General features: G+C 35.6%; 1 protein-coding gene across 1 annotated transcript; it reads left to right on the top strand.

The window, feature by feature from the left end:
- The first annotated feature begins 555 nt into the window (after positions 1-555).
- Nup160 (nuclear pore complex protein Nup160) lies at positions 556-21,531 on the top strand. The gene is made up of 27 exons (XM_089701568.1): positions 556-836; positions 912-1,017; positions 1,106-1,322; positions 1,406-1,511; positions 1,602-1,797; positions 2,141-2,313; positions 3,120-3,283; positions 3,369-3,462; positions 3,681-3,832; positions 4,077-4,216; positions 4,424-4,505; positions 4,756-4,876; positions 5,451-5,644; positions 5,949-6,075; positions 6,633-6,729; positions 11,626-11,766; positions 14,889-15,098; positions 16,374-16,492; positions 16,758-16,930; positions 17,032-17,127; positions 17,220-17,352; positions 17,615-17,776; positions 18,508-18,671; positions 19,216-19,297; positions 19,392-19,525; positions 20,779-20,979; positions 21,388-21,531. Exons 1-27 carry the CDS (start codon positions 743-745, stop codon positions 21,490-21,492), a joined length of 3,783 nt encoding a protein of 1,260 aa, XP_089557694.1. The 5' UTR covers positions 556-742; the 3' UTR covers positions 21,493-21,531.
- The last annotated feature ends 180 nt before the right edge of the window (positions 21,532-21,711 follow it).

A 21,711-nucleotide genomic window follows, 5' to 3' on the forward strand; every position in this document is an offset into this window, starting at 1 on the left:
TATAGTTCTTCTAGTAAACTTTATATCGAGTACAGCGTTGGTCAGGTCACATAACTACGATCACGTGGCGGCTGTGAGGCGCGCGAGCGAGCCTTCGCGTGTCCCCCTCCCACCTCCCCTTCACCCCCGCGATGCTAAATTTATTTTCATAAAAATAAGTATAACAATCGACTTACTGATGAAATGTGATACTGGATTTCAATTTTGTGTATTTTCTAGTATCGTTTTTGCATGATAGAACTGCACATTTTACCATGTATAATCGTAAATATTTAAAAAATTCCAGAGCAACGCACTCCGACAGCACTCAACGACGACTACGAGCGCTCGCGGCAGGAACGCCATGTTGTTCCCACCTGTGCCTACTGTTCCCACTTGGTTATTCGCACTCTATAGATAGTATATATACTCTAAGGCAAGTAGCGACTCGTATATTTTGTAGGTTGCTTGTAGGTTGCAATAAGGTTGCAATACAAACGGAAAGTGAATGTAGGTCTTTATTCTATAGATAATCAAAATGTCATGTCAGTTGTCACTTGGCATCTTTGATTGTCATTAAATTGTCATTCACCATTTTTAAAATCTACTGTTTTCATGTGTGTTGTTCGGTTTCGGTTATTTTATGCATAACCGGTGATTTTTGTCTGATTATAACGTTTTATTTCCTTAATACTTATAAAATCACATTTGTTATTCATTCACCGTCAAAGTTATCTAGGTCTAAAATTATATATCTGTTAAAATGGAGTTTGCAGATGCGATACCGGTAACATTCAAAGAAATAACTCCAAACCATAATCTACTCGAAAAATGGAAAGAAATTGTTCTTAATACAGGTTTGTTTTTTTAATTATGGTTCATCGGGAGTGTATCTTTTGTTAATATTATTGTAACCTCTTCATTGCCCACAGGTGGTACTCATAGTACCCTACAAGATATAAAGTTACCACATAAAGCCGGTGGTTATTGGTACAAGGACTCTGATAAAGCTAGTACACGGAATAGATTTATTTACTGGTATGATTTTACTTCAAATAAGTAATGAATTTCTTTCTTCCCCAGTGATTAAGACAGATCAAGACATGATTTTTTATTTTTATTTTAGGCAAACTACATCAGATTCCATAGAATTTACAGAAGCTTCATTGGATGTTAATGTGTCAGCATGTAATTTAAGATGTAAAGTTGCTCCTGTAACTCCACCGTTGAATAATATAACTTTCTATGAAAGAACTTCATCTCAACAAATTGTAATTTTGGCTGCCACAGTATCATCAGTTCATAGATTAATATTTCCCCATCCTGAAAGCTTGGATAGAAAGGTGATAATAATGACTAAATTATTTACTATTTAAATAGCTATTGTGTAAAATAAAATATATTATAGTTATATCTTTTATTTCAGTCTACTTTTGGATCCCTAAGCAATACAACCACTTCAATATTTTATGATACGAGTGCTGTTAATAATCCAAATAATTATTATATTCTCAATCAGTATTCTATTTCTAGTGAGTACAATCTTTATTTATATTTTGAGCAAATTAATTAAAAATGCAAAAGCAAAATAATTAATACTAATAAAAATGACTTACTTTTAGATACGGGTGTAGCTCATTCCTGTGCATCCATATTAAGAGACAATGGAGAGGCAGTTTTTGCTTTGGCATTTGGTTATGGGGGAGAAGGAGGCTTGTTACTTGTGAAGCTGCCAGTAACAGGTGCAGCTGTCACCACTGTTTTGAAGAGAGAATCAAATGTACCAAGATTTCTTTCTGGACTTACTGGTGCTTTAAGGTACTAAATTGTTTTAATAGCAGTATTAATCTAAAAATATTATTAGGATTAATCCACTACTAGCTGTGTGCCACGGTTTTACCTGCAGTGCCCTGCCCCCGTTGCCCTTAGCGAGATGATATATTAAGCCTTCCTCGATAAATGGGCTATCTAACACCGAAAGAATTATTCAAATCTGACCAGTAGTTCCACAAATTAGCGCGTTAAATAAATAAACTCTTCAGCTTTATAATATTTGTATAGATTCAAATTTGGTTACTAAAATAATTGTGTTTGTAAATATAATACTATTAAAAGTGTTGTAAAAAATTTCTCATAAAGCCTGTATTATTATTTATTATAGAGGGAAAACTAACACAGATGGTGTAGAGACTTATGGAGTTGTGCTCACAAATGGACTAGCAATAGTAATATGCGGAGATACATGTTTGCGAGCTTGGCATTTTGATGAGGGTGGAGCCCCAATTTCGGTGTCTGCTCCTCTATCACAGACATTGGCTAAACCAAAGCCACCACGTAAGTCAATTGTATAAATAAAAAAAAAGTTTGTAAAATCCAAAAGTGCACGCCTCATAATTTTTTTTAATAATTATTATTTTTGTTTATTTAATAACAATTAAACCACATCGAATCAGACCCTGAAAAATGAAAGGGTTCTATTCCTGAGCATACTCAAGCGTAAGAGAAAAAAAAAAGACTCGATTAGTAAAGTATTTCGGTCGCTATCGTGTTAACAAGAAAATCCTCCGCACATACAGCCAACCGGACGTCCAAGACAGAACTTTTTTAAACTGTTTTTTAACTAGTTTAAATAACAAAAATGACATCAAAAATATCATGAATGTTAAAAATAGTGTTTTTTCTTAATATGTGTGTGTATGTATTATCTTACAAGTGCAATGTATGATACATAAAGACATTTTAAGTTTGAAAAATCAGATGTTTTGCGCGAAGTGACAGTAGTACCCACCTCAACGCTTCGCTTATGAGGCGTGCAAAAAATTGATTCATATTTATTGATAACTAGCGGTTCGCCCTGGCTTCGCCCATGGTACATATTTACGTTTTCTCTACATAAGAACCATCCTCATACTTCAAGGTATATAATAAATAAGAATTTATCGAAATCGGTCCACCCGTTCACGCGTGATGCCTCTACCAATGAAAATGGGTTTTATTTTTATATATACTTATAGATATGATTGTTACTATGCGTAAAAGAAAAAAACAAATGTGAACACATTAAATGTAATATTATTTATTTTTGTATTAAAAAATAATATTTTTCTCTCTATTATATATTATGTGATTTCCCATTGCAGCACATGGCCATATGCTTCAAAGTACAATTGGCTTAGATGGAAGCACAATATTAGTAGCATACTTATCATTCCCAAATGAGTCTGAATTCATTGTTATGAAGATGCATGATGCAGGAGCTGCAGGTGTTAAATTTTCACAAATTTGTCACATTTTTGGGCCCCAGGTACTTTTTAGATATTGTAATTGATCTTGCTTCTAACGATAGAAATGGTCATATTAATATATCATTTACATTTGAATAATTTCAGTTGGACCTCCTTGATTATACTATTGGTTATGGTGACAACAGTCATGTAATTTGGGCATTGTGGTCACAACCAGATGGGGATGCTGTGATAACAAGTAAGTAAAATGTTACATGGATTTGATTTTATTCTGCAATGCCAAGTATAACCTTCAATTATTGTACTTAGATTTCTTGGGAACATAAAAAAAAAACTTTGTTAGTGGTAGTTTTAAGTTCATAATAAATTGTTTATGATTTATTTATTTTTTTCATGTGCTGAATGTTTCACATACATTGCCATATTACCTAAAATACATGCATTTTATTTCCAAAGGTAGCGCCATAGGTCCCGAAGTATCATGGCGTGCAGTAGCAACCAAAGAGCCCCTGTCTCCACTACCCCAATTATCGTCACACCAACAATATCGCGATCGCTTGTTGGCCACTGGTCTATTCCCTTCTTGTGTTATTAAGAAGGCTCTTGTGGTGAGTGTTTACAAATTGCGTCTTGTATTTCTGCATGAACGAAAACATTCGCCTTATTTTCTACTAATTAAATGTTTTATTTTTAAAGTATATTAGTAATAACATACACAAAGTAAAAGTAGAGATATTTTGGCTATGTTTAAAATTTATTTGTCTTAAATTAACAATAACGAATTATTCTTAAGTCTTTTAAGAACCTTAATTCAATAAAAAAGTATTATTTATTTTTCGTACTGTATACCAGATCTATCGCCGCACATGGGGTGGCAATGAGCAAGTGATCGAGACAGATTTGGGTGAGGCTTGTGTGAACGCAGTGCAAGCGCGTCTACGCAATCTCACCGCGAGGGCCGCGGCACCAGACCACTCGCATCTCTTGCATAAGTACGTAATTAACTATTGTTTGATTTTGTTTTGTAGGTTCTTTTAATATAAATCTTATAACGAAAATAAAAGGATTTGGATTTAATAAATTTTGGTATTAGCCTCAATGCCAGATGCCAGTTGTAATAATATGAATGATAACCTGCAAAAATTTTGTAATCACTTTTAATGATAAATGTATTTATTCTATTTTTTGTTTTTATATAGATGTTGGTCAGACCTCTACAGTTGGTGTATGCAGTATATGGAGGGATTGCAAAAGCCATTAGGTTTAATGGTTACTAAACATGTAAGTCAAAATTAGGAATCTAAAAAGACACACCTCTATTTCATTACATGTTATAAAGTTTTAAATTTAATAAGTATGGTGCAGTTCTGTTAAGTAGAATAAAACTTGGGTTGTAGATTACTATAATTTTTCTATAAATTTCAGATACACCGCAAAAAAATTAAATTAAATAGGTTGTTTATCCTTTGAATTTTATTATCTTACAAACTGTTAACAATGCTTAGGCTAAGGTTTAAATGTGTTTTATTAGAATAGCGAAAGTGAGAATGGCTGGTGGTGTGCGGTAGTGCGCCGTTCGGGAGTGTCGCTGGTGCGAGAGCTCGAGCCGCTCGAACGGATGATGCTCTCTCCAGATATATCCATACCCGATGGTAGGTTACTTGGGCATATATGTAAATACATAGTTATGTAGATAGAAAAGTAATAAAAAAAAATTGGTTGTTTGTAAAGTAGGTTTACGATCGAGATGTTTACGTGATAACATAATGTAGTGGCAGCGCTCGAGATGAGACGGGAGATCGGTCCGTCTCTCTCTCGTTATACCTGCGATCGCGCTCGTGAGGTTTTGGTGTGACACAAGTTTCTGAACATGTCACCCGACTAAAACGATTTTAAAAACGTTATCACGTTAAAAATTAAACGATTGAAATGGGAATAAAATTGTAGTATTAGAAGTTGTACAGGATGTTGAACATGTAGTCTGTTTATGTTGGAATGGTGTCTTTTTTTTGTGACACTATTAAATTTATTATATGTAATTCCTAATATCCTCCTTTTATCAGCTGATGATTTTTGTATGTAGATTCCATAAATTAATTTCTTATTTTAGTTATTTAAGATTTGTTTTTACTGATTTATATGTCGTTTTTCGTGTCTATGACAATAAATCCTTATTTCTTTCTCATTCATAATTATTTGTTGAATTATATTGGTGTTATAATGTAGAGGTAGGCGAGTGCGAGCTGTCAGCGGACGCGATGCGCGTGGTGGCGGCGGGCGCGCGGTGGGAGCGGGCCGGCGGCGCGGCGGGCGCGGCCGAGCTCGAGCGGCGCCTGTTCGCGTGCGCCGCGCCGCAGCACCGCCTGCTGCCGCGCCTGCTGCACCTGCTGCTCGCCGCCGCGCCCACCGACCCCGCGCCGGTATGTGTATCCGCACACACACACACTATCAATGCATCGATGCTCAAACACACATTTACGCGCGCACGCACACACACACACATCGCGAAATATATTATATTGGCACACAAGATCGGCGTCGAGCGCTTCTCTATTGTTTATAAAAAACAAAACAAAATCGACTCGCACATGCAAAACGTAAAAGATGCACTGCGTACATATTAACGTAACTTTATACTTCATACTGATTTTTTACGATCCACCTTTATTGAACAAATAAAATGGTTTATTATTGCATGTTTCTAATAAATGGATATATTTTCAGAGCTTAACACCACAGCAAGTTGATGAGCTGACTTCAATTTTGGAGCCTATTAAAGATTTACAAAATGCCGTCTTGGAATTGAATGATGCTCTAAGATTAGATGTACCGGACATTGATACTTCGAAAAGTAGGTTATTGTTGCACGTTTGAAAGTAAAAATAATTTGGAAAATCCAAAAGTGCACGCCTCATAATTTTTTTTAATAAATATTTATTAATTATTATTTTTGTTTATTTAATAACAATTAAACCACATCGAATCAGACCCTGAAAAATGAAAGGGTTCTATTCCTGAGCATACTCAAGCGTAAGAGAAAAAAAAAAGACTTGATTAGTAAAGTATTTCGGTCGCTATCGTGTTAACAAGAAAAAGGATCCGCACATACAGACACACGGACGTCCAAGACAGAACTTTTTTAAACTGTTTTTTAACTAGTTTAAATAACAAAAATGACATCAAAAATATCATGAACGTTAAAATTAGTGTTTTTTCTTAATATGTGTGTGTATGTATTATCTTACAAGTGCAATGTATGATACATAAAGACATTTTAAGTTTGAAAAATCAGATGTTTTGCGCGAAGTGACAGTAGTACCCACCTCAACGCTTCGCTTATGAGGCGTGCAATTACACACACGACAAAGTTAAAACATAGGTACATTTTTTTTTCTTCAACCGTTTTAGGTGATGATGAAGATACAAGCGAGTACGACAATTTATTTGCAAGTGATCTTGGGGTATCTATTGTGACTGAAGCAATACGACAAATGGCTGAAATGAGGTAAGTACATGATCCTAGTACACATTACGTTCAAGATATCGAGACAGGAACTGCGATATACTGAACAAGATACGACGTAAATATTAGGGAATTTCTTGATTAAAAATTATTTTTATGATGATGTTAGTGGCATCCACTTTTTATGATTTGATATAAGGTTAAATTATACTTTTTTATCGATACGTGACGTCACCACTTTGTCAAGCACTAAGCCTGTCAAACTATTTTCTTTTTCATCCTAAAACAAAAAGGTGGAGGTTCTATGCTCGTATAATAATAATTTTAATTTATTTTTGCATATTTTGTATTTTTTAATTTAATTTAATTTTACGTTTTAAAAATAATTTAGTTGGTACCTACATACAAGTATTGTAAATTCTGGTTTAAAATAATTATTGAATATATATGTATAATACAAATATCAAGCATTATAAATAATTTAGGTTCTTTAAATTGCCTTCGGCGTCCATAACAAAACAAGATTTCGAAATATAGCACTGATAAAAACGTATTTACTTTTACAAGGTGTATTAATTCGGATTCTTTCTTCTTGTAAATTCATATTTAGGCTACACCATTTTTGTATTTTAACGGGTTTTAATCACAAAATTACCACAAAATCAACTGTGAAAAAAAAGCAAACAGCCCTTTATATTGATAACCTCCTCCTTTATTTTTGAAGTCGGTTAAATATCAAAAAGGTAACAGCCCTATAGCTATACGTCATAATTTCATCGCAGGGGCTTAGTTTCCTAACTGTATGTACGTAGTATATATCTGTCAACTGTGTGGCTGTCGTCTGCGCACGTACACTCATGAAGAAAAGACTTTTTGATTTTGCATAACCAACGTTTATGGTACGGGAGCTATTAAGGCTGCAGTCTAGCAAAATTGCGTTTTTAACAAGTTATTTGACAATTTTTTCCCGGCTAATGAAATGATAAACTGAATTTTTTTTTCTTGTTTATCAATTAGTGTTATATACGCAATGCGCGTGAATTTTTTCACATTTATAAAGTTACTTTATGTTACCTTAATCAAGCCTTCAAGATAAGTCTCTTTCCCCCAAAATCATTTCGAGCTAAGTTTGTGCACTCACTACGTTGCAACCGATTACAATTTACACAATCTGATCAGCGCATTATTATCCTTATATAGTCGTTATTAAAAACTGCTGAATACAATTGCCGAAAAACTTATGATTTTCTTAATTAGAGCGTTATAAATTCATTAAATTTCCTATTTTTTGCCTTACAAAATCGATTGATAAATACTGCTAAAAGTTATTTTTTCCATTAATTTATTCGAGTTGGTTGAAGACCAATGAGTATTAATCCTTTAAAAAAATTTTTTTTTTAATTTTGATAATTCTTTAAATATTAAAAAAATATTTAAAATAATAAGGAAAAATCCTAGCGAATTTCTTTAGTCGCGCTCCTTGGGCCGGAGCGTTCTGACGTGTGCTCTACGCTCGATTTTCCTTCATACCGAAGTGAAAGTTGCTCTACTTCATTAAATTTAATATTTTTGTTAATTGATTATTTTTATCTTAGTTTTGTGCAAATATTCGTATTTTTAAACATTTGATTTCGATATGGAAAATAAACGAAAAAAATACGCGTGTAACTACTAGAAAAAAAAAATTATCTTCGAACATAAAGTTAATGAAACCAAATAGATTGCAAAGGTGATTGGCAACAATTTCTTTATTTTACGGGGTGTCAGTAAAGGGATGTATATTTCTTTAAAACTAAAGTAAGCTCATAAATTTTCTTATAATATAATTTTTTTGAAGTTCCAAAAATGTTTATTTTTCGTTTGAGAAATACGAAATATAATATAAACTTGTATTGAGAACTTGAACTTCCCAAGTTCATCCGGGGAAATCCCCATACGGGGAAAATGATTTGTTTACTCCAAAATTGATCCGAGGTGTTTTAATTTTTTCTTCTAGTCATTTTCAACGTAGCGGCATGTTGTTTGATTATTAATTTTGTAACTTAGATACAGGATGTTGGTTTTATATTCTGATCTTACAGACGCGCTGACAAATTTAGTCCACTATTTCTAGTTTAGTCTACCAACTCTAAGTACCAATATTAAAACGAATGGATTATCATCACATCATCAAAATTCAGTGGGGTTGAGAACTAAACAAACAGAAGTAACAGAGACGCGAAGAATAAAAAAAGAGGACGAAAACGATAATTCGTTGATGCTTTCCCTTTTCGACGTATTGTTAGGGTACATCACCAATCTGCAAAAAACAAAACTGATGATTCCCAATTGCTGATTAAAAATGAAAAACAAATAATCGACAACAGTGGTGAAAATTTGCTGATCACAATGAAACATCCTTCAGTGGTAGCAGATTTACTCATTTAAAATGTATCGGTGAACAGCGTAAAGGAGAGGAGGACAGGAAAACATTATGAATGTGGATGGTGGATTGTATACAGGGTGTAATCGATAAGTATGTGCAGGCGATTATGACGTTATTATTGCAGGTATCAAAAAACTTAAAACTGATATCGAAATTACTTTACCTAATGAGCAAAATGACAATAATAACTTTTTAAAAGTATAACGAGAAATATCTAAAAAATTTACTTTATACACTCCCATATCAAAAAGGGAAAATGGGACTAGTAGAAGTTAAATGTCTAATTCCGGCAAAAGACATGAATGCGGAAGATGCGGTTAAAAATTAAAAAAAAAATAATATTTGAAATACAATGCAAAAAATAACACTTTTGAAATACAAATAAGCAGACTTCTGCTTATTTGCTGTTTGGACTGGAGTGAATCATTCGTTAAAAATAGAATATATAAAAAATTATGTAACGTTTAGGCAAAATAAAATGATGGACCATTATCAAGATTTTACATAAATTGCCTACTGTCAGAATTGATTGATTCGATCAGCATTCGATGCCCATCAAGGACCCATCCTATATCATTCAAGCGATTGAAAAAAAAAGAGATAAATCCAGTGCAACCGATAAAGCATCAGAATGCTAGCAAAAGATTTATTAGGTTTATCAATATAAATCTATATATTATACATAATATAATAAATCTGTAGAAGACGCGAAGACCGACATATAAAATATCTTTTGTTTTCATTTGCGTATTTTTCTATTTTATAATTTTTTAACACAAACATTACATTTTTTTTATTATATACAAAATTTGTTTATCCGTTTTATTAGTTAAACTGAACAACTTTCACTAAGAAACTTAGGTCGAAAAAAATGTATAGAGTTTTGCATTTTGTATGGAAAGCTTATTTTTTTTATATTTCGTCCAAATTTCTTTGTAAAAGTTGATCAGTTATATAAACATGAAGTTGAAGATATCAATAGAAAGTATTCGCAAATTTTGTGTACTGATAAAAAAAAATCACCCGGTGTAATTTTCATGAAAATTGTTTCAAATTATCATTTTTGGTACTTATTACGAATATTAAATTATGCATACGAATGATTTAATTTTTAAAAATTAAGTGGAGAAACTTTCCCTTAGTACATTTGTATTATTTACATATAGGATGACAGGATGCATTTGTTTGCACTACTAGACCAAGCCCTTAACGTTTTAAAAAAAGTCATTTTAGTATAGTTGGGTTTTTGATATACTGTTTCTCTTGCTATTTCGGTTAGAGTCCGCGCTGTCTGGCTGGCGGTAGTGGTTGCGTTTATTAGTGCGCACAGGAAAATATCCGTAATTTAAAGTCATTTATTAACGCGTAATTTTTAATCTTTTGCCTTTAGATAGATCCATCAGACATAAATTTGTTATTGCAAGACGTTTTTTTCGTTGTTAAATAGGTGCCATACGCATTTTTTTTATTTCAAAATCATTAAAATGTCATCGAAATAAGTGAAATTACATCAACATGATTCCGCTTAAAAGGTAAGTAATAACTTTATTACTTATATTATATTATCCTTTTTTAATACTTATATTGAATAATTAGTAAACTAATATTTTTAATAGATGGTTTCATATTTATTACACTTTTGGGTATTAATATGAATTTGATGATATTTGGTTTTTATCAAGTTTACATTAACGTCCTATTTGACGTTCGTTGGGAAAAGGAGGCACCAGGTAGATTGTTGCTAAAAAATTGTAAATAGTAAAATGAATATTATACATAGTATATCCTTCACGGGGACTCATGTTGATGAAATTTCACTTATTTCGATGACATTTTAATGATTTTGAAATAAAAAATTGCGTCTGGCACCTATTTAACAACGAAAAAAAATCGTCTTGCAATAAAAAAATTATGTCTCATGGATCTATCTAAAGGCAAAAGAATAAAAACTACGCGTTAAAAAATGACTTTAAATTAAGGATATTTTCCTGTGCAGATAAGATGCGCACTAATAAACGCAACCACTGCGACCAGCCAGACAGCCCGGACTCTAACCGAAATAGCAAGAGGAACAGTATATCAAAGAACCAACTATACTAAAATGCTCTCTTGTCAACGTTGGTAGCTCCTATACGATTACAACATTACACAAACTATTTAACAACATTAAAATACTATTACTTTGTCTTAAGTCTTTTCTTCATGAGTGTACGTGCGTAGACGGCCGCCATTTGTGGTCATCTTTCGTGAATCGTATTGTTACTACATATAATAAACGTGTTCAATAATTAATTTAATCCATACTAATATTATAAATGCGAAAGTAACTCTGTCTGTCTGTCTGTTACTCAATCATGCCTAAACTACTGAACCAATTTGCATGAAATTTGGTATGGAGATATTTTGATACCCGAGAAAGGACATAGGCTATCTTTTATTGCGAAATATGTACCACGGGCGAAGCCGGGGCGGACCTCTAGTTCCGTATAAAAATGTGAAGTGAATGTTGTCAGGTGTCGCGTGGTGCGCGGCGCGCTGGCGGCGCTAGGCGCGGTGCGCGGCGCGGGCGGCGTGCCCGGCGCGGGGCACTGCGCCGTGCACTGGCAGGCGTACCGCGCGCTGCTGTGGCTGAGGGCCGCCGTGCTGCAACACAAGTATGCTTTTTAACGTGACAACGTCTTATAATTCGATAGAGCCGGCTGCACGCACGAAAAAACATGACTCATGCGGCGTTACCTCGCTCTAAGGCGTTCATGTAAGGCTTGAAGTGCGAGCGAGAGTGCGGAACGAGCGACAAAGAAGCACAATCGAACGCTGTCACGTTCAAATATCGTCAGTCAAGCGAGTTTACAGACAACCAATCTTTTTTTTATATTTTTAAAGTGAAACTTTTATTACATCGTCTCAAACTTTTTGGTCTGTGTAGCGCATGTCGCGTGACGATCGGCTGCCGAGTAGGTATACCGTATAAAGCAGTGTTCGGAAAGTTTCACTTTTACCGTGGTTTCATAAAACCACACAACATTTTTTTTGTACAAAGTACAAGTAGGGAAGCGGTTGACTACTATCTCGCCTGATGGTAAGCTAATAAATCGCCTAAGATGGACTGCGCTTCCCGTAGTAGGTACCCATTCACTGTTCCCTTGCGGTTGTGCTGCTTGTTTGATAATTTGTATGCAATTTTACATACTGTGTGATGTTAAAAAAAATTAGTAGTTAAGTTTATTTTGTTTTTGAAGTGAAACTTCTTTATCAGGATTGGAAAAAATTTAGTGTAACATTTTTTCGTTACGCGTGACATTATTCCGTTACGCGCCATCTTTTTCTTATCCCTACCACGCGTGATTCGACGTATTTCTGTAAAGTTGCAAATTATTTATAAGTTGTAAATTATTTTTTGAAAAATAAGGTCATATAGTCCATTAAATAAAAAGTTCTAGAGTGCGTGAGTTAGTAACGTAAGATGTTTTTTCGGAAACATGTCAAGAGTCCCTAGGTAATAAACATACTAAAACCCCGGGACACTAGGAGGAGCCCCGGAGTGGGGGGAGGGGGGAAATGGGTCCATTTTTTCATTTTTCGCTTAAATCTCAAAAACGGTACATTTTAGAGAAAAACTTTCAAGGAAAAGTTGAAAGGCCATAAAATTATCTACAAGTTGTACCTGAATCATTTTTTCCTATATCCTACCGTTTCTGAGTTATACGCAGTTAAAAATGATTTTCGCTCAAACAATTTCCCCATACTACACATCAATCGATCAAAAAATATTTCTTTCTTCCAAAAAACTCAAATGTGCAACTTGTGACCAGTACTGATAGATTGCTCTTAATTAGGTCTATAATTGGTAAAATAAACACATTCCTCCATGGAAGCCTTTAGGAGGAATCGATTGTCAAAATATTATATTAGGGTAGTTTGAGTTACTGAACTTGATCTTTTTATTTTTTTCTTCCAAAAAACTCAAAAGTGCAACTTGTGACCGGTACAGATAGATAGCTCATAATTAGGTCTATCATTGATAAAAATACCAGATTCCACGACGGAGGCGTTTACGGGGAATTGAATTTTGATTAGGGTAGTTACTGAACTTGATCTTTTTATTTTTTTCTTCCAAAAAACTCAAAAGTGCAACTTGTGACCGGTACTGATAGATTACTCTTAATTAGGTCTATAATTGGTAAAATAAACACATTCCTCCATGGAAGCCATTAGGAGGAATCGATTGTTAAAATATTATATTAGGGTAGTTTGAGTTACTGAACTTGATCTTTTTATTTTTTTCTTCCAAAAAACTCAAAAGTGCAACTTGTTACCGGTACTGATAGATTGCTCTTAATTACGTCTATAATTGGTAAAATAAACACATTCCTCCATGGAAGCCTTTAGGAGGAATCGATTGTCAAAATATTATATTAGGGCAGTTTGAGTTACTGAACTTGATCTTTTTATTTTTTTCTTCCAAAAAACTCAAAAGTGCAATTTGTGACCGTTACAGATAGATTGCTCATAATTAGGTCTATCATTGATAAAAATACTAGATTCCACCACGGAGGCGTTTACGGGGAACCGAATTTTATTAGGGTAGTTACGATACTTGAACTTTTTATTTTTTTTCTTCCAAAAAACTCAAAAGTGCAACTTGTGACCGGTACCGATAGATTGCTCATAATTAGGTCTATCATTGATAAAACCAGATTCCACCATGGAGGCGTTTACGGGGAATTGAATTTTATTAGTGTAGTTAGTTAAAAAGTTCAAGTATCGTAACAACCCTAATAAAATTCAATACCTCCTAAACGCCTCCATGGTGGAATCTGGTTTATTTATCAATGAAAGACCTAATTATGAGCAATCTATCTGTACCGGTCACAAGTTGCACTTTTGAGCTTTTTGGAAGAAAAAAAATAAAAAGTTCATGTATCGTAACTACCCTGATAAAATTCAATTCCCCGTAAACGCCTCCGTGGTGGAATCTGGTATTTTTAGCAATGATAGACCTAATTATGAGCAATCTATCTGTACCGGTCACAAGTTGCACTTTTGAGTTTTTTGGAAGAAAAAAATAAAAAAGATCAAGTTCAGTAACTCAAACTGCCCTAATATAATATTTTGACAATCGATTCCTCCTAAAGGCTTCCATGGAGGAATGTGTTTATTTTACCAATTATAGAACTAATTAAGAGCAATCTATCAGTGCTGGTCACAAGTTGCACATTTGAGTTTTTTGGAAGAAAGAAATATTTTTTGATCGATTGATATTGAAATTGTTTGAGCCAAAATCATGTTTTACTGCGTATAACTCAGAAACGGTAGGATATAGGAAAAAATGATTCAGGTACAACTTGTAGATAATTTTATGGCCTTTCAATTTTTCCTTGAAAGTTTTTCTCTAACATGTACCGTTTTTGAGATTTAAGCGAAAAATGAAAAAATGGACCCATTTCCCCCCTCCCCCCACTCCGGGGCTCCTCCTAGTGTCCCGGGGTTTTAGTATGTTTATTACCTAGGGACTCTTGACATGTTTCCGAAGAAACATCTTACGTTACTAACTCACGCACTCTAGACCCCCCTTGGAGGGCCTCATTCAATGGACTAATAAAGAAGTTTCACTTCTTACGTGTGTACACTAGTACACGCACACATTTTTTAACGTACAGTATTGTGTTTATTAAGCTTGCCATTTGTTTATCATCCATGTTGTTTAAATAAACGTATTTATTATCTGTAGCGTAACTCACAAAAAATACATAACTAATTAGATAAATAAACACAGTTCATCGGGCTCATCGGAGACGTTCCGGCTGGCGCTGAGCGCGCTGGGCGGGTCGGCGGTGGAGGCGGGCGCGGAGGGCGCGGGCGCGGTGGCGGCGTACGTGGCGGGCGCGGGCGGGGCGCGGGCTCGCGCGCACCTCGCCACCGCGCGCGCGCACACCGCCTGGCACCGCGCGCTGCCGCTGCTCGCGTACCACCTCGCGCATCAGCTGTATCCTTTATACGTGACTAGTTCGTAATTGAAGTGAAACATTCGTTGTGTGGTCATAGTTAATTTTAGAACTTTGTTATATTAAATCATGTATCTATGACTGTTGTGTTCTTATAAAATAAAAAAATAAAATAAAAGTTCTACGTGCGGTTTGACGGTTTCAAATGTGATTGAGCTGACGCGTCGTGTTATGTAAGATGTAACGATGTTAAGAGTTTGTTGTGTTAACTTGCACAAACAAAAAAGAGTTTGTGTACCGAGCACATGTGTCGGACGTGAATCTTCTTTTACAAGATTCAAAGATAGCTAAATCGTTGCCTTACCTCATGATGTGACATGGTCTAAGATCCGAATCTGTCCAGGAAGTCTGTCCAGGATTTTCCCAGTCAACCCATTTTTAATATATTTTTTAATAGACTAAATTAATTATAAAATTGGTCTCATTCTATTATCACGCCGTTGAATTTCGCCTTATGTTCGGATCTTAGACCAACAGTATTGCCATTATGTGACCTTAAAATGTTACTCTCAACGAGCCTAAAGAATTTACACTCAACAAAAAAAATATTAATATTACAAAAAAATATAAATATTAATATTATAGACTACAGGCCCATGTTGAAAAAATTATGGGTCATTTGACCCACCACCTGACCTATCTAGAATGATATAAGAGCATAAAATAATAAGATTCAGCACTATGACGTCACTCGTAAGCTGTCCACCTGAGTGCAGGTGAGAATTCGAAAGTTCAGGTAGAGATTTTCTCCCCTTATCTCCATGATTTTTGTACGGCATTGCGGAACAATGGCTTAAAAGCAGTATAGAAATAGTATGACACAGATGCCGTACAAAAATTGTGGTCCACAAAGTCGGAATTTATTTTTATTTTTCGACAGTTGCCGGGGTAAATTTGGTCATTTGATTTTGTTCGGCATCTGTGTCATACTACTTCTATACTACTTTTAATCAATTATTCCGCAACGCCGTACAAAAATCATGGAGACAAGGGGAGAAAATCCCTACCTGAACCTTCGAATTCTCATCTACACTCAGGTGGACAGCTTACAAGTGACGTCATAGTGCTGAATCTTATTATTTTATGCTCTTATATCATTCTAGATAGGTCAGGTGGTGGGTCAAATGACCCATAATTTTTTCAACACGGGCCTGTAGTCTATTAGTAAACAGTAAAAGCGGGTAAGATCGCAATATTTATATTTTTAGTAGATATATTTTAGACAACAGAACAATAATACTTAACATAAAAATCAGTTGGGCTGTGAGTGGTGGATTTGAATTCGGTTGGTGGTTGGCTTCTATCAACCAACCGCGACTCGTGCAGAACTACGTCGATATGTTGGAACCATGGTGCGAGTGGAACTCATGCTCACGTAAGTTATTACACTTATGGATATTATATTTTCATTTTTTTTCTTCCAGCTAGTTCTGTTTTCCTTATATTTTGCATACCATTAATTGAGTGAGTTTTAATTAATCAATTTTGAAATAATATACTAGAGTCAATTAAATGAAAAAAAAATCACTAAAATATATAGACCCTTAGTGTTTTATATTTATCTGTACAACCTTAATCATTAAATAGGGCATAAAAAGGACTTGTATAAATTGAGCAAATTTTATTTGAATTTTTTACAGGTCAATTCATCCTTGGGTTATCGCTATTAGAGTTAGAGGACGCAGAGGGCGCATACACAGCATTCTGTCGCGCCGCAAAGGGCGTGAGCTCAGAACCGTTCCTGCGGCAGCTCGTGGCGGAACCGCGTGACCGATTAGCGCATCACCACGCGCTCGTGCTTTATTATATGAAAGTGAGTAATATTGACAAAATGGGTTTGGAACATACAAATTATTATTCCGTATTTGTATAAGAAAAAGTAGGTTTATTATAATTTCAATGTTTTGCTTTCAGGTAATTAAATTGTTCGAAATTCACGACGCCGGCGCATGTGTCGTGCGTTTAGCAGAAACAGCAATTTCGATCGCTGACAAAGATGATCCCAATTTGGTAAGTTGTCATTTTCAAATAATATTTTTAATTGCTAAATAAATTATAATAAATTGTATAAATATTGTAATATGTCGTTTTGTATTGTACAGGCGATGTTCCAATGGGTAGTATTCAAATGGCACCTATCGGGCGGGCGCACGGAGCGCGCGCTGAGTGCGGCGGCCGCTAACCCGGCGCCGCACGCGCGACAAGCCGCCGCCGCCACGCTGCTCACTACACTTGGTATGTTGTATGCTATATTGTTGGCTTGTAAGCATGTATATTGTATTTATTAAGAACATTTTGCAAACCGAGTAAAAAACAGCATAAGAAAATAATATGCCAGTGTTATATTATTATAAAGATTTTATTATTTCTTTAATATGCCAGTGTAATTTTCAAAAATCATTCAATCGCTCTATTGTGACCGAAGATGACAAACAAATAAATACATTTGTGTTTTTAATTTAAGAAAGGAAAAATATAGTAAGGTTACGTTTAACAGCGGAGCGCAAAGAACTGGGCGCGCTAGTACGGTGCAGTGCGCTGAGCGAGGAAGCGGAGAAAGCGGCGGCCGCGCGCGCCAAACTGCACGATGCACACGCTGACAATCCTTACTATGACTTCTTGTATGCGCTGAACGTGTCCCGCCATCACTATCGCAAAGGTAGGGGAGTTTAAATGAGAAGATACAAATTAAATACAGTGTATAATATTATCTTTATTTTTGTATTGGCTGTAAATCGATGTCGCAGTTTGTGTGTAATTTTTTTCCAGCAATTTTATGCTTAGCATAGATCTCCACTGTAACAAAAGTAACTAATTAATCATTAAATAATCTTTAAGGCCAAAGTAGATGAAAATTTGGATTAATTGTTATATGTTGTTATCAATACCTTCCTTCACGTTCACACAATATTATAAAAGCACTTACATAATTACGCAATAGATCATCATCATATTATTTGTTTATTACTTCCACATTATGTTGGCGTTAATGGTTGTACGGTTTACGTATTACTTCAATAGTGGACTGTTTATAGGTCGCGCTTAATGCTGCTAATAATGCTATGACATGGGACAACTGGTCACTTTAATTACTGCTTATAATTATATACGATTTACGCGGATTCTTTTGGAAGGAGTTTTGTAATCCATATTAATACTTATTATAAATGCGAAAGTAACTCTGTCTGTCTGTTACTCAATCACGCCTAAACTACTGAACCAATTTGCATGAAATTTGGTATGGAGATATTTTGATACCCGAGAAAGGAGGCTACCTTTTATTGCGAAATATGTACCACGGGCGAAGCCGGGGCGGACCTCTAGTACATAAAATGTGATCTCAGAATCACATGTGTAGTACAGAACTCAATATAAATGTTGTACCCCCAGCGGCCGCGGTAATGTACGAGCGCGCGGCGCGGTGCGGCGCAGAGCGCGGCGGGTCCCCGCTGCGGCGCCGCTACCTCGCCGCGGCGCTCACGTGCCTGCGCCTCGCGAGGCCGGAGCACGCCTTCCTTGCACGACCCACCGCGCCCAACCTAGCTGCCACACAGGTATATTTGTGTCTCTATACTAATATTATAAAGCTGAAGAGTTTGTTTGAACGCGCTAATCTAGGGAACTACTGGTCCGATTTAAAAAATTCTTTCGGTGTTAGAAAGCTCATTTATCGAGGAAGGTTATAGGCTATACTATATCATCACGCTACGACCAACAGGAGCGAAGCCACGGGGGTGAAACCGCGCGGAGCGGCTAGTCAATGATAAATATTCAAGTATACCTGTATTGATTGGGTGTCTGCGTTTTCGTTGTAATATTATGTAATTAATTCCTCTTGTTCCACTTGTTAATTCTTAACTAATTTCTAATAAATAATCATGTTCAGGAACATCGCGAATTGTATCTGTATTAGCATAATAAATATTGTGTATATAATGAATAATCATAATTATTTGCATCCGTAAAACGCTCTGCAATGCAATGCTCTACTTGATAACATTTCTTTTTTCTTTATGCGGTGCAATAAATAACTAAAACAACTACTGTGAAATTCAATTTAACTCGTCCTAAATATCCCGATCAACTTTTATTTTGCAGGTTATTGGTCCAGATGATTTAGCTGCTGAACTACGTAAAGAAGATCCAGAATCTCTAGATCCAGTTCAGAAAGCTTTACAAAGTAAGAAAAATAAATAGTACTTATCTGTAATATGATAATATGTATCTGTTAACTGTTTATCTTTTTCTTTTACGGATACATCTCTTTTTTTCAGGATCTGAAAATATCGATTTCGATCATTTGTACCCATACTTAAAAGACGCAGATCGAGAAACACTTTTAGCAGTTACAAAGAGGATAATTAGTACGGGTCAATTTTTACCGCGCTGGTTCCTACAACGATTTATGGTAATATAAAATTGCATTTGATTATTTATATGTTTTAGGTTCTTAATTCATACACGTTGGAATAAATTGATTCCCATTTTGAGCTAAGCTATTATAAGTTCTCAAAGCTGTTCTAGATGAAGAGTATTGAGATAGAGAGAGAAATGAGAAAAAAAATGTGTGCGTGTACAGAAATACGTCAATCACGCGTGGTAGGGATAAAAACAAGATGGCGCGTAACGGAAAAATGTTACACAAATTTTTTTTCCAACCCCGATAAAGAAGTTTCACTTCAAAAATTAAAATATCTGTCTGTTTGTCTTTTTGTAATGATTATGAGCTGAAGAAAGCTGCGTATGGAGAGCGCGTTCCTGTGGTACGCGTAGTCGGGGTACGCGGCTGTCCACGCGTACATAGGATATGCGTACAGCTCCTGTATGGAGCGCCGCGAGTTAGTAATCATCCGCCATGGCATCGACATCTTCATTATTGAACCTCTCGTGTTCATCGTGTCTATTCATTTTAACGTCCCAAATACTGTGAACCAGGGCGTGCGCGACCCCCTACCTATCAACATGCACGCTGTCCGTACACAGCTTTAGAAAAAATCTTAACCAAATAAATATTTCTCGGTTTACAAACTGGAATTGACAAACGCTTAAAACTATTGACAAGAAAAATTTGCAGTGTAGGTAATCCCTAATTTATTGAGCACATCATGCACAGTGAAACTACTTATATCAAGTTTTGATAGTAAGATTTTGTTTATAGGTATCATCGAAATATTTATCATCGGCGAGCAGTTAGGTTAAATAATGTAACAGTGTGTCAAGTATAAATAAATCTTTCAGGACAATTTTCACACACGGCACGATCTGATCCCCTACCACACTCCGACACTCCATACAAAATTATCGTTTTGACAGTCACACTGTAGAGACTGCAAATGTGTGTGTTAACGCTTTATGGTTGGCACATTTGTGACGCGTAAAAAAAATCGCGTTTTTTTGATGAAATACATCCGTAAACAGCACAATATCTAACCATTTTCTACGAAAAACGATAATCACAAATCCAAAATAATAAAATTACTTTAACTCAATTTGATTAATGTTGTCAATCTTCGTTGCGTATCGTCACTGTAGAAAAATATGGACCATTTTTAGACTGATCGTGCGGGGTGAGGTAAGTGTTTAATTTTTCCGGGAGGCGGAGAGTGTCCGTTCTGTAGCGTTTAGCTACTACATTATGTATTCTGTGGTATCACGTTGCAGGAGCTGGACGGGGCGGGCTGCGTGCGCACGCTGCTGCGCGGCGGGCGCGTGGTGGAGGCGGGCTCGGCGTGCTGCGGCGCGCTGCGCTCCGCACTGGTGGCGCTGCGGCCCGCCGCGCCGCCCGCCGCCGCGCCGCTCGCGCTCGCCGACCTGCTGCTGGCCGAGCTGCGCCGACACCAGCACCACCAGCCCTCCAGAGAGGTGACACACTCGTAGCAGCTTAGTTTATTGATTTTGTTTAGCTTGAATATCAGTTAAAATAACAATTATTGTATGTATCAAAGTGTAAAACAACTTATCCATTACGCAAGCAGCAAGCGGTGAAAATACTAAAAATTATTAAATACTAAATTCACTATCCCACTTGCGTGAAAATGTCTTTCACATATCGCTACATGACGCTAAAGAGAAATGAGTGTAAATGCGCATAATGAAAATGTCACTCCAAATGTTATAAATTCTTAAAAATGGCGGTATTATGTTTATTTAATATGAACCGCAAGTACATAGGTGATAGTTTTTCTTAAACACGTGTCAACAGGCAATGAAATCTTTGCATTTGCAAGCTCGTTTACTGATTTAAAAATTAAATCAATTTTATCTTTTCAGGTATATGAAGACTTACAAAAACTTGTTGATTCATACATTGAAATTGTTCAGCGTACCTCTGATGATATGAAAAGTGCGCAGCTTCAATACACAATTGTTAATTGAATATCGAATTACTCAAATAAAATAATTTGTATGTTTTAAGTTTTTATTTTCATCACATCACCCTTATTATTACTCCACAGCTAAAAACCCTTAAAATAAATATACCACACAATTTATAGAAATATTAAAATGATTGGCCGTTTATTTTGTTAAAACATATAAACATATGATTAGAATACATTGTTAGCTTTTTTGTAGTGATTCCATAATTATATAGCT

Source organism: Colias philodice, chromosome 12, assembly GCF_061535455.1.
Source record: "Colias philodice isolate Cphi_HAF_F1 chromosome 12, ilColPhil1 Martin Lab GWU primary, whole genome shotgun sequence".
Lineage (NCBI taxonomy): Eukaryota > Metazoa > Arthropoda > Insecta > Lepidoptera > Pieridae > Colias > Colias philodice.